The sequence below is a fragment of the Vulpes vulpes genome, chromosome 4 (genome assembly GCF_048418805.1).
Source record: "Vulpes vulpes isolate BD-2025 chromosome 4, VulVul3, whole genome shotgun sequence".
Classification (NCBI taxonomy): Eukaryota; Metazoa; Chordata; class Mammalia; order Carnivora; family Canidae; genus Vulpes; species Vulpes vulpes.
In genome coordinates this window covers 72,270,656-72,283,036 of record NC_132783.1, presented here as the reverse complement: position 1 = coordinate 72,283,036, position 12,381 = coordinate 72,270,656, and the positions used below count along the sequence as shown (strand labels likewise).

The 12,381-nt window shown below is 39.4% G+C and overlaps 1 protein-coding gene across 6 annotated transcripts in view; it reads left to right on the top strand.

The window, feature by feature from the left end:
- ANK3 (ankyrin 3) overlaps positions 1–12,381 on the top strand; it is a 661,480-nt gene that overhangs the window by 144,468 nt on the left and 504,631 nt on the right. For 3 of the 6 annotated variants that reach the window (XM_072756071.1, XM_072756077.1, XM_072756073.1), the window contains exon 1: positions 10,941–11,609. The exons of 2 other annotated variants lie outside the window; for them this stretch is intronic. In XM_072756071.1, coding sequence (XP_072612172.1) covers positions 11,547–11,609 — 63 coding nt within the window. In that variant the 5' untranslated portion in view covers positions 10,941–11,546. Of the gene's footprint in view, positions 1–10,940; positions 11,610–12,381 lie in introns of those variants that run through there. One more of the 6 variants, XM_072756070.1, reaches the window with a different exon arrangement.

The window sequence follows — 12,381 nt, the reverse complement described above, 5'->3', positions numbered from 1 at the left end:
TCGTTTTAGGAATCAGGAACTAGGACAGGAAACCATTGCAGCTGGCTCAGAGCCACACAGGGACCTGGAGGCCGTCTGGTTGCTGGTGTGACAAGGCCTTGGCAATTTTTGCCCTTCAGCCCATGGCTCAGCCTGGAACATCTAAGACACTTAATGAATATCTCAAACTGAATTGGGAACGTGTAAGTCTGCTTCTACTAGGGCATCACTGTGGCTCAAACAAAGAGAAGGGAAAGAAGGAAAATTCAGGCAACAATTGGAACTTCAGTTAAAATGCCTCAAGAGAAAGGCACAGATTCAAAGCCCTATATGACTTTGATATTATCTTTGGTACATTTTCATGCTTTCAATCTTTTTTTTAAAGATATTTATTTATTCATGAGAGACACATAGAGAGAGGCAGAGACACTGGAAGAGGGAGAAGCAGGCTCACTGCAAGGAGCCTAACGTGGGACTCAATTTCAGGACCCCTGGATCATGACCTGAATCAAAGGTAGACACTCAACCACTGGGCCACCCAGGTGTCCCTCATGCTTTAAATCTTATTCAAAATGCTAAGGACATTGCGATGACATACTTGTGAGATAGCTGTTTTAGTATACTCTTAACAGTAAGCCACTTATTATTTAGCTAAAAACTGCTACCAGATAATTGACCCCATATCCCTGATTCCCTGTCTCCATCTCACCATCTTTGCACTCCCAGTGAGGCACGAGTGGGGGTGGGTCATGCTTGGGATGAGACAGGCCATGTTAAGGAGAGGGATGGTTTGAGGAGGTAAAAACCACCACCTTTTATTTTGGTGCTGTGTGGGAAGTAGCCTGCTGAGATTTCTGTCACTGTCCTCTCCTACACCACATCAAACCGTAAAGATAGGACTGCAAAGTTTAGATAGCATAACACTTCTAATGTAGGACACTGTCTGGGCATACCACAGGGCTCTGTAATTCTGTCATTCATTAATTCAGGTGGTATTTATGAAGCACCTGTTCTGTCCCAGACCCTGTACTGCACCTAGGATACACACACAATGTGACACAAGTGTTGCACCAGGAGTTTACAGGCGACATAATTTATTAAGTTTCAGAATATTCTACTGGACCATAATTTTGGGCATAACATTTTTCAAGGTGATTAGAGTTTGCAGGGACATATGTGTGATCCTCTTGAATGCAGTCCCAAGTTGGAAATACTACGGGTTTGGGTCTACACCACCCTAGTAAAGCAAATACTGCAGCAAAGCCGGTCAAATGAATGTTTTCCTTTCCTAATACATATAAAAGTTATGTTTATCCTATATTGTAGTCTGTTAAGTATGCAATAGCATTATGTCTAAAGAAACAACGTCTATACCTTAACTAAAAATACATTGTTGCTTCAAATGCTAACAATGCAATAATCACCCAGTATTTCAGCCAGTCCTAATCTTTTGGCCTGGGGGGAGGGGGAGGGGGAGTCCTGCCTTGATGTCAGTGGCTGCTGACTGATCAGGGCGATGGTTGCTGAAGGCTGGAATGAGTTCTTAAAATAAGACAACAATGAAGTTTGCTGCATTGATTGACTCTTCCTTTCATGAACGATTTTTCTGTAGTGTGTGATGCGGTTTGATAGCATTCTCCAGAGTAGAACTTATTTCAAAATTGGATTCAGTAATCTCTGACTGACTTTATCAACTAAGTTTGTACGGTATTCTCAATCCTGTGTTGTCATTTCAGCAGTCTTCATAGCATCTTCACCAGGAGTAGATTCCATCTCAAGATACTACTTTCTTTGCTTATCTGTAAGAAGCAACTTCTCATCTACTCAGGTTTGGTCATGAGATTGCAGCCATGCTGTCCCATCTCCAGGCTCCACTTCCAATTCTAGTTCTCTGCTATTTCGACCACACCTGCATTTATTTTTCCACTGAAGTCTCGAACCCCTCAAAGTCATCCGTGAGGGTTAGAATCTACTTTTACTAAACTCCTGTGGACGTTGATATTTTGACCTCTTCCCATGAGTCATGAATGTTCTGAATGGTACCTAGAATGGTGGATCTTTTCTAGAAGGTATTGCACTTATTTTGCCCAGTTCCATTAGAGGTATCCTCATCTATGGCAACTATAGCCTTATGAAATGTATTTCTTAAATAATAAGACTTGAAAATCAGAATCACTCCTTAATCCATGGACTGCAGAATGGTTGTTGTATTAGGGGGGCTTGAAAACAACATTAGTCTCATTATACACCGCCATCTGAGCTCTTGGGTGACCAGGTACATTGTCAATGAGCAGTAATATTTGGAAGAAATCTTTTTTTTCTGAGGAGTAGATCTCGGCAATGGGCTCAAACTATTCAGTAAATCATGTAAACAAATAGGCCGTCATCCAGGCTTTGTTGTTCTACTAACAGAGCACAGGCCAGGAAGATTTAGCATAATTTTGGGGGGCCCTGGGATTTTCAGAATGGTCATGAGTACTGATTTTAACTTCAAGTGTCAGCCTCTAACTAGAGAGTCCGCCTGTTCTCGGAAGCTTTGAAGCCAAGCATTGCCTTCTGTGTAGCTATGGAGGTCCTAAATGGCATCTTCTTCCTCTAGAAGGCTGTTTGTCTACAACAAAAACCTGTTGTTTAGTGTAACCACCTTCATGAATTATCTTATCAAGATCTGGAGAACTTGCTATGGCTTCCATGTCAGCAGCTGCTGCTTCCCCTTGTACTTTGATGTCATAGAGATAGCTTCTTTGCTTCAACCTCATGGACCAATCTCTGCTAACTTCAGATTTTTCTTCTGCAGCTTCCTCCCCTCTCTTGGCCTTCATAGAGTTAAGGAGAGTGAGGGCCTTGCTCTGGATTAGGCTTTTGTTTAAGGGGATGTTTTGACTGGTTTGATCTTTTATCCAGACCACTCAGACTTTCTCCATATCAGGTATAAGGCTGTTTCTCTTTCATAACATTCATGTGTTTACTGGAGTAGTACTTTAAATTTCCTTCAAGAACTTTTCCTTTGCATTTACAACATCTCTGTTTGGCATAAGAAGCCTAGCTTTTGGCCTATGTTGGCTTTTGATGTGTCTTCTCACTAAGCTTAGTCATTTCTAGCTTTTGATTTAAAACCAGTGAGAGATGTGTGACTCTTCATTTGAACACGTAGGGGCTATTTTAGGGTTTAAGGCTGGCCTGATATCAATATTGTTGTGTCTCAGGGAGAGTAAGCTCAAGGAAAGGGAGTAGGATGGGAGCATGGCCAATCAGTGGAGCAGTCAGACAACACACATTTATCAGTTAAGGTTGCCATGTTACTTGAGTGTGATTTGTGGTGCCCCAAAATAATTACAACAGTCACATCATAGGTCAGTGATTGCAGATCACCGTAACAAATATAATTATAATGAGAAAGTTAGAAATATTGTGAGAATTGCCAAAATGTGACCCACAGACATGCAATGAACAAATGCTGTTGGAAAAGTAGCTTCAACAGACTTGCTCAAGGCATGGTTGCCACAAATCTTCAATCTGTAAGAAACACAGTGTTTGCAAAGTTCTGAAAAGTGGTGGGCAATAAAATGAGGCCTGCCTGTGTAGGTAGAGAAGGGAAGCCTGGAGTTCATTTCATTGGGCTTTTTTTTTCTATCCTTTAAGCCTGAAAAAGGCCTGATCAGATGGTGGAGACCAGATTCCCCATGAAAGTGTTCTGTGCATTTATTTGGGGGTGTTTTCAGTTTCTGGAGGAATATATCTTTAGTATTTACATCTCAGTGTAAATGTTGAATTTTCTTTTGTGAAAAATTTTTATACTGTTGCAAGAGTTGAGTAATGAAGATTGCCTACATATTCGGGTTAATTGGAGCACATTCTTAATAACTTTATAAGCTGTTTGTTAGCTGTAGTGAATAGTCCTAGAGAATAAATTCATTTTAATACAGAATCATACTATAAAGATTCATTGTATCAAGCTGACCTTAATTTACATGGAAAAATTCTTGTTCTTTAAAGAGCCTTTTGTAGCGAGGGCAAGGCAGGAGCAGAATTTGGACATGTTTATTATTACAATACTGGCTTTTAGTTAACTAAAGATGGCACACCAGGAAATGGTGTGTATGTCCTGGGTGTTATCAAACAGGACTTCTAAGGAACTGGTTTAGATAGCAGTTGTGGTTCTCTTGCCATGTCCTCATTTCTCATTTTGCTTAGAGTAGAGGCTCTGTGTCTCCTAGTCCTCGGATTCTCAGGCCTAGAAATAAGTTCATCTTCACTGATTATCCTAATAGACTTGAGTTGTCACAAAAATAAAATTTATAGGATAAGAAATGACAGCAATTAGTAAATATAAAGAGATTCTACTTTTCTGCCAAAGAAATGTAAATTACAACCCAGCATGATAATATTTTTCTGTTGTCAATCTGACAAATATTATAAAAGACCGATGCTAGGTTACATTGGTGAAGGTGTAAGTAACATGCGTGTTTATACATCATTGAGGAATATTTCGATTGGGAGTGAATGAGAAATAATGGCGGAGTGTTTTCCTCACTGCTTATCCCGAGGTGATTTTCTGAGCCATCTTGCAATGTCTTAAATTCATAAATCATTTAAAATTGGAGGCATTATTTCATAATTTTGCATCAAAAGCATCAATAAAAATATCTTAAGGATGTTTATAAAAGGATTGGCATTGCCCTGGAATCCTTCACTTCAAGAGGAGTTTGTGTTTGCAGTTATTTGATTGGAGGAATACGGGCCAAGGACCACGACAGATTCAGATTACTATGTAGCATTCGATGTACACTTATTGTAAAATTAAAGATATTGCCTTAACTTTATAGTTCTTGTAACTAATCTGAGGATTAGCCATGTATGGCATGATGAAAACGTCTTTGGCTGGAGCCTCAGCCTGGCTTTAGTTCCAACATCATTTTGGACCATGTGGCTAAATGAGGTGATGTCCTGGTTTCACATGTGTGGGTAGAGGTGAGCAAGAGGACCCTAGAGCAGCAATCATGATCTTCATTTCATAAACTCTCTGCTTTAATAACGAATCCCTCTTTTATTATATAGTTCCTTTAATATATTTTTTAAAAATTTCTGCTGCTAGGAAAATCTCTCAAATACATTCCTTCTCTTGTTGCATAAAAAATGATTTTAAGCATTTGTGCCAATAGTTATTAAGGAAAATGAAATACCAAGCAGCAGGTGTAAACATAGTTGTCACTATATCATGATAGTCTTAGTCAAGGCAGCATTAATGTTAGTAAAAAACATTTAAGATACTATGAGATAGGGGTATCTGGGTGGCTCAGTCGGTTAAGCATCTGCCTTCAGCTCAGGTTATGATCGCAGGGTCCTGGGATGGAGCTCCATGTCAGGCTTTCTGCTTAGTGGGGAGTCTGCTTCTCCCTCTCCCTCTGCCTGCTGTTCCCCCTGCTTGTGCTCTCTCTCTTTCGCTCTCTCTCTCTCTGTCTAAATAAATAAATAAATAAATAAATAAATAATCTTAAAAAAAGATATTATGAGATATAGCTTAAGTCAAAGTTTTTAATAATCAATTTTTTTCTAATCCCTTTTATTTCGGTCATTGAAAGAATAAGTGTGTCCATGTTACTATGTTGTTTGGAATATGAAGAGTGAAGAAGCAGTCTTGGGTGGACATTTGATGGAGAAGGGTGCCCCTAGAGCTCTATCTGATTGTTTTCCTATAGCTTTTTTCCAACAATGAAAGAAAACCCTGCAGAACCTCTGATCCCATTTGGGTGTGGACCCAAACATAAGCATCCATAATTCTTAATCATTTTAATATTAGTATTGCTAGGGATTATCTTTCACAAAGCAAGGGAATTTCTTTAGACTGTGTTCTTTTATGGTTCTTTTAAGGTCATTTAGGATCTCTATTGTTATTAAATCAAACACATGGATTTAGGGATGATCACAGGAATGACTCATCAGTCCTCACCCCCAAAAGGTTGGATAACTAGCGTGTAAATACTATCCAGCCTCCAAAGAGAATTGTTAGCCTAGTGTAAGAAGATTGCCCTGCTCAGAAAATCACACCAATAAAAATGCAGAGGTTCAGGGAAGAAAACAAACAAAAACCAAACCACTCATTTATAGGCTCTATCTCTTTGGAACATTCTGTCTCTCCCCATTTTACTAATCCACTTTGATTATATCATTATATTTTAATGGGGACATGACTAAATAATCAGGAAAGAAAGAACACCCAGAACAAAACAGGCTATTCCTGCTCTGGACCTGCCTGAAGAGTTCTGATGTATTGTCAAAAATGGAACTAGTGTATCAAAACTATAATTTCACAGATAATATTGCTTAGAGCAAAGCTAGGTTTAAAAAACTTTATTTGAAAAAAAAAGTACTAATGGGTAATACAGATGGCTGTTGGATATGACAAAAATCATGGTGGTAATTGAGAAGGGGCTGAAAATTGAGACTCAGTTCACACTCTCATTCTCCTTCATCTCCTGCCCACACCTGCCTGAATGTTCCACTGTTCTAAGCCAATGTACAGATGTCACTGTGTGTCATTGTGTTTGATATGAAGACTCAGTGAAGACTAGCAGCTTAAATGCAGAGTGTGTTCCTTCAGATGCTTTCACTCACATTAGAAATATCAAGATATTGTGTAAAACATAATGCTATTTTTTAAAAGATTTTATTTATTTATTCATGAGAGACACACAGAGAGAAAGGGAGAGAGACCGGCAGAGGGAGAAGCAGGCTCCCTGCAGGGAGCCCGATATGGGACTCGATCCTGGGTCTCCAGGATCACACCCTGAGCCAAAGGCAGAGACGCTCAACTGCTGAGCCACCCAGGCGTCCCAAAACATAATGGTTTTGGTTAAAATTGTGCTATGATACTTCTCATATTTATAAATCCTCACTAGGGATAGCCCAGAAGTTTAGGGGTTCCAGCATGTCACCTGAGATAGTTGGCAAGTGGGAAGATGAAGCAGTAGTGGTGGTCATGGTGGGAGCAGCTTCAGACCAAAATTAGCCTGAGGCAACCCCAAATCTGTGGGAAGGAGAGTGATCAGTTTGGCTTATGAAGTGACCACCTATTCCTGTCATACTCTTTGTTCTGTTTCTGCTCTCCTGGCATTCACCCCAAATAGGGCAAGGTAAGTACCAACATCTCACAGTGAGGTTTCCTAGTGATGTGTTTTTTTTTTTAATTTGAAGTACATGCATAATTATTAAAAACACGTTTACTTATCACCGAAGATGATTTCTGATCTCACCGTGGGTTCACTCCCTCTCTGGGAGATACTACTGGTGAAGTGGAAAGAAAGCCCTTCGTCAGTGGCAGAGTCAGTAAAACCACCTCTGGTCCCAGTTCTGCCCTTAACTGGCTGAGTTCACCTCAGGGAAGATGTGTCAGGGCTACAGGTGGGTGTGAAGAGAGAACCTCTGCCTGTTTCACTCAGCTCTAAAGATCTTAGGGTTTTCAGTAAATAGTTTATTTGCCTGTAGTTTTGTCTTTAGCTTTACGAGCGTTTTAAACATTGAGGACTCAGGAACAGTATCAAGGGAATGCTGTTAGTAAGATTTAGCAATGACTGTAGCTTGCCAACCAGCAGTGTAACTTACAGTAAGTACGTGACGTCCCAGCCTTAAAAATAAAATTAGTCTATTCATATAGGTATTTCTGCTGAATTTAAATGGAAAATTTTATTTTTTACTTTTAATTTGATGCACTTTAACTTTAGTCAAGAAATTATATCAGTGTCACTGTTTTCCAGTGACTTTTATGCAGAATATAGCATAAAACATTTGCTTCCTAATAACCCCAGCCCCACCATTTCTCCTATGGTAAGCCACTTTCATTTTAAAAATAGATCTGTTCTACGAGACTTAACTTGGCCCTGGTTGTTGTCCTCTTATGCGAGTTATTTAATTTAAAAATAGAACTGTCTCAGTAGATCTGTATCAACTACTTTGGGATGGTTTCTGTGTGGAGTAAACTCTAATTAGGTAGGCAGTTCTGTGGGGTCACGTTTGGAAGCATTGCAATCCAGTTGTGTTTTCCTCTTTGGTAATCTGACAGAGAGGTTTGTTTCCAAGTTGATAATTTCAGTGTATTTAGCTTATTATTTTTTCCTAGGCTAAATTTAATTTCCTTAAGGGTTGGGGGAATTTTATAATTTGGATGAAAAAGAGATTACCATTTGAAAGTAGTTAACATTTAACATTTTTGGAACAAGTAATCACACCTAGACTGTTTTTTAGATCAATCAAATGACTCTTACCCAGAGCAATTTTAACTTAATGTGCATTGGTACACTTTGGGCATATTAAAAACAATCAGTATTTCTGCAAATGCATATTTCTAGAGTGCAAGTGTAGGAAAGACCATTAAACAATTATAGGGAATAATTTTTCGATTTATTACATCTAAGTTGTTTTAATTTCTCAACCTTTACGTTGTCTGATTTTACAAAGTGAAATATGTTTTACGTTGTGAGGAATTAAATTACTATTGATTTTGTGATATTTTAAGGCCTTAATTCTAACATGGAAACTCTTTTTGCCTTACAGACTTTTTAGAGATTTGTTCCTTCTAAAAGGTCTAGAACCTATCAAGTTCCAGAAAACAAACATAAAACATACTATACATCACAGACCATTATATTTTGTTACTTAAGTACAATTTGACATATTTTAAAGTTAATTTTTGAAACTGGGCTTTTTATCAGATTTGATTATACAATGTGACATCTGGAAATATTATTCAATAAGATTTATGAATTCCTTATCTGTAAGGATAATTCCTTCCTAAAATGATCTTTTGTAGAATTTTGCTATTTAATTTTATCTTTAAAAGAAAGTCCTGTTTTTTTCCAACTAACCAGCAGAGAGCACTTTAGCTTGTAACATGAGCATCGAATATACAAGAGTCCAGATCATGCTTTATCAAAGAAATGGGCAATTATCATCACTCACAAACTCCTTGTCTCCTGTCAGTTCCCGTTAATTTCATCAATTTCTTAAAGTTTTCATCTATTTAAACACACTTTTATAGTTTAAAAAAGTTATTGTAATGACATTTTCTCTAAATACATTGTTGTGCTATTTACTTGGCTAGAAACAGTCATGTTAGTTTTATTTTGTATATTTGATAGTCCTAATTGATTTGTTAATTTTTCCGCAAATGGACTAAATTTAGTCTCAATATCTCTACACCTTGGATTTTTTTTTAAAGAGTCTTTACACTGGATATTGGTAAATAATTGGTGACAAAGACTTTTCTGGAAGGGTATTTAACTCAGTAGTTCTTTAGACACTAGGAATCAAAACTGTTAGGATTCTGCTATAAATGGATGCATTATCTTTATTGCTTAAGTAGTGAAAAATGCAAAGATTTAGATAGTCTGACTTCAGTCCACCTGCTTACCTCATTTAGTTTGTTCAGAATTTGTATAAAGCCCCTACCTCACCCTTATCCCTCCAAAGGTCTGCAAGTAATAAACCAGGCTTATCCAATTAAAGTATAGGAACGGTAGAGCCAGGAAGGAACTGCCAGGTCCCTGGATTTCCCTGTGTTCTGAAAATGAGCAAGAGTTGAATCAGGGAAGAAGTCGAAAGGTTTATTCTGTCATAATATGATTTTTTCCCTCTTATTGTGTGATAAGAAGGATGTTGAGGAATAGCAGCGGAAAGTGGGGACTATGAATAGGTAGTGGTTCAGAGTCAGAGAAGAAACTTGCTATGTGGGGTTACATGCCTGACACCATTCAGAATTCTGGCCACACCAGACTTTCAAAGATGTATATTATTGTAATTAAATAATGTGAAACCTCTCAATGGAAGAGTAGCTCCAGTAGCTAACCCACAGTTTATAAAACCCATGAAGCTCTTGGAAGGGTCATTTGCAGCCCTGGCCCTGGCCCAGTTGGCCATGGGGGGGCCATCTCAAGCATCCCTCACACTTTGGTTTTCTGGGGCACTGGTGGTTTGAGGTGTGGCAGAAGGAATGTTGGTTGCACATAAACACAAACCCCCTTTCTATGTTAGGGAAATAATGGGGAATATTTTAGTATAAATATCTGCCCTTTTGGTTCATTATTTTAGCATCATTTCCTCAAACCAGGGCTAAATCTTCCCCTACACAGCACTGAAAATTAGACTCTTATGACGTTTTGCCCTGTAATGCTGTGTGTTGTATCATTTTAACCCGATTTCTTGTGAATGAAGATGTTAATGTTAATCCAATTTCCCCTGAATACAAATGTTAGAGTGAGCAAGGAAATGATTGATTCCTGGCTTCTGGACCCCTAAGGATGGATCTGACCCTGCTGTCCACCTCCTCCTCTCCTCTCCACTCTTCCCTACCCCTGTATAAGTTATCTGCTTTGAGAGACCTGTTTCCAACTTCGTGGTAGCCCATGGTGGCTCAGAACTTTGTTACTGCAAAGAGATGCTTGCTTACATGACAGTTTCTGTTGGTAATTCAGCTATATCTAAAGGGACGGAAGCAGGGAACAGGAGTTTCCCCTCCCGTGTGAAGCCCCTCCAGGTACCCAGAAAACACCCTGTGGCCTTGGCTTAGGATGGTGTGCAGCATGGAGTGTGTGATGTGGTCTGAGAGAGCAATGCTGCCCTGAGTGTGGTAGACAGCAGCTTTGCTCTTCGTATTTCTTGAATATTCTGGAGGGCTTCTAGTGTTGGTTGGTGGGTATATTCATGGCAGGAAAACGATTAAATACAAATGATGGCAAATTAGGCATGGGGCCTTCTGTAATTAGCCCTTCATTAGAAATCTTTAGCTGGAGATTGGCAATTCGCCCATCTGTTTGGTTATCACATAAAGAAAAAGTAATCATGGAGAAAGTGTAACCTTTGGTGTCTCCGGTGGTAGTAGTAGACCTCTTTTATGGTCTGAATCATTGAGTGTTTTTTGCGAACCGGTAACCTGATCTTTTATCACTCCCTGGACCGCCTGCCCCGCCGCTCTGCCCTGATGCATTCAACACATGTGTTCGAATGGGAAACCGGCAGCCCTCGGAGCGATTTACATTCAGCCTCCCAGCCTTCGAGAAGCAGCGAATCAGCCTCAGGGAAGGCTTCGGGAGACTTGTCAGCAGTCTGTAGCTTATTTCTGTATGTGTGAGGGTGTGTGTGTGCGTGTGTGTGTGTGTGTGTGTGTGTGTGTCTCCCTCTCTCTTCCTCTCGCTCACCATTTACCAGGCTGGAATCACTGTGGAGGAAGAGCAACAAAGTGTTGTCAAGATCTTATCTCAGGGTTATGATTAGTCAAAAATGAAAGGCTGAAATATTGATTTTCATTGTAAGAATAATTGGCCGTTTGATGTAGAGAACACCCAGTTGCCTCCCGGGGAGAGCTGAGCAGTGCACAGTCGCAGCCCGGCTCGGCAGCAGCCAGGGCTGGGTTGAAGCAGCCGCTGCCCGCCTGGGGAGCTGGGGAGCTGGGGAGCTGGGGAGCGCCCGTAAATGGACTTTGCTCCCAATGCTTTGACTCTTTGTCGCGGTTTTGGATGTTGGAATACGGGCGGTGATCTCTTGTCTTTTATAAACTCACCTGATTTAAAGGAAAGATGAGCGAAGAACCAAAGGAGAAAAATGCAAAACCTGCTCATAGGAAAAGGAAAGGGAAAAAGGTAAGAAATGAATAAGCAACATGTTCTCTGTATTGTTCTCTGGCTCTGGGGAGGCAGCGATCTTCAGGCTGGATTTTTTTCAGAGATCGGATTTTAAGAAGCTGCTAGAATCAGATTGCTTTTGTTTTTCTGGTCTATTAATAATGGGTGTGTTCTGTGTTGGAGAAAAACATCACAACTCGGATGCATTGCTAAAATATTTAAACGGTTAAATATAGTCATTTAGATTTCACTGAAGTGGTGTGTTTTTCATAGTGATATTCAGGATTATTAAGTAAACACATGTCCTAATTATGTGGGTGTGTGTGTGTTTTTTTTCCCCCTTAAATTTTCCAGAATGCTTGTTAATCAACAGGGTACAATTACTAATGAATTTATTATGGTATAGATGTTTAGCTTTAGCACATATTTCAGGCAAACTTGGGGAAACCTGTAGTTACACTTTAAAATTACAGCATGGAGGTGAACTCCATTTTAATTATTGATCAGCTTATGGCTGACAAATCTCAATTTGCAACAGACTCTGCAGTTGTACAGAGTGCCTCATTCGTCCACTATAATTTATAAAATTAATTTTGTTTTCCATGTAAAGTGAAGAATCTTCTGAATAGCAATAGATGATTATTATAAACCTGTAGATTCATTTTGGATGTCTCAAATGTGCATACCTTAAAATGTGCTCCTAACTTTTTGGTACATTTTGAAACGGGGGTTGGGGGGTGGGGGAGGTAATTCCCAAGGTCTGGCATTTATTTGCTTTTGATCCATTGTG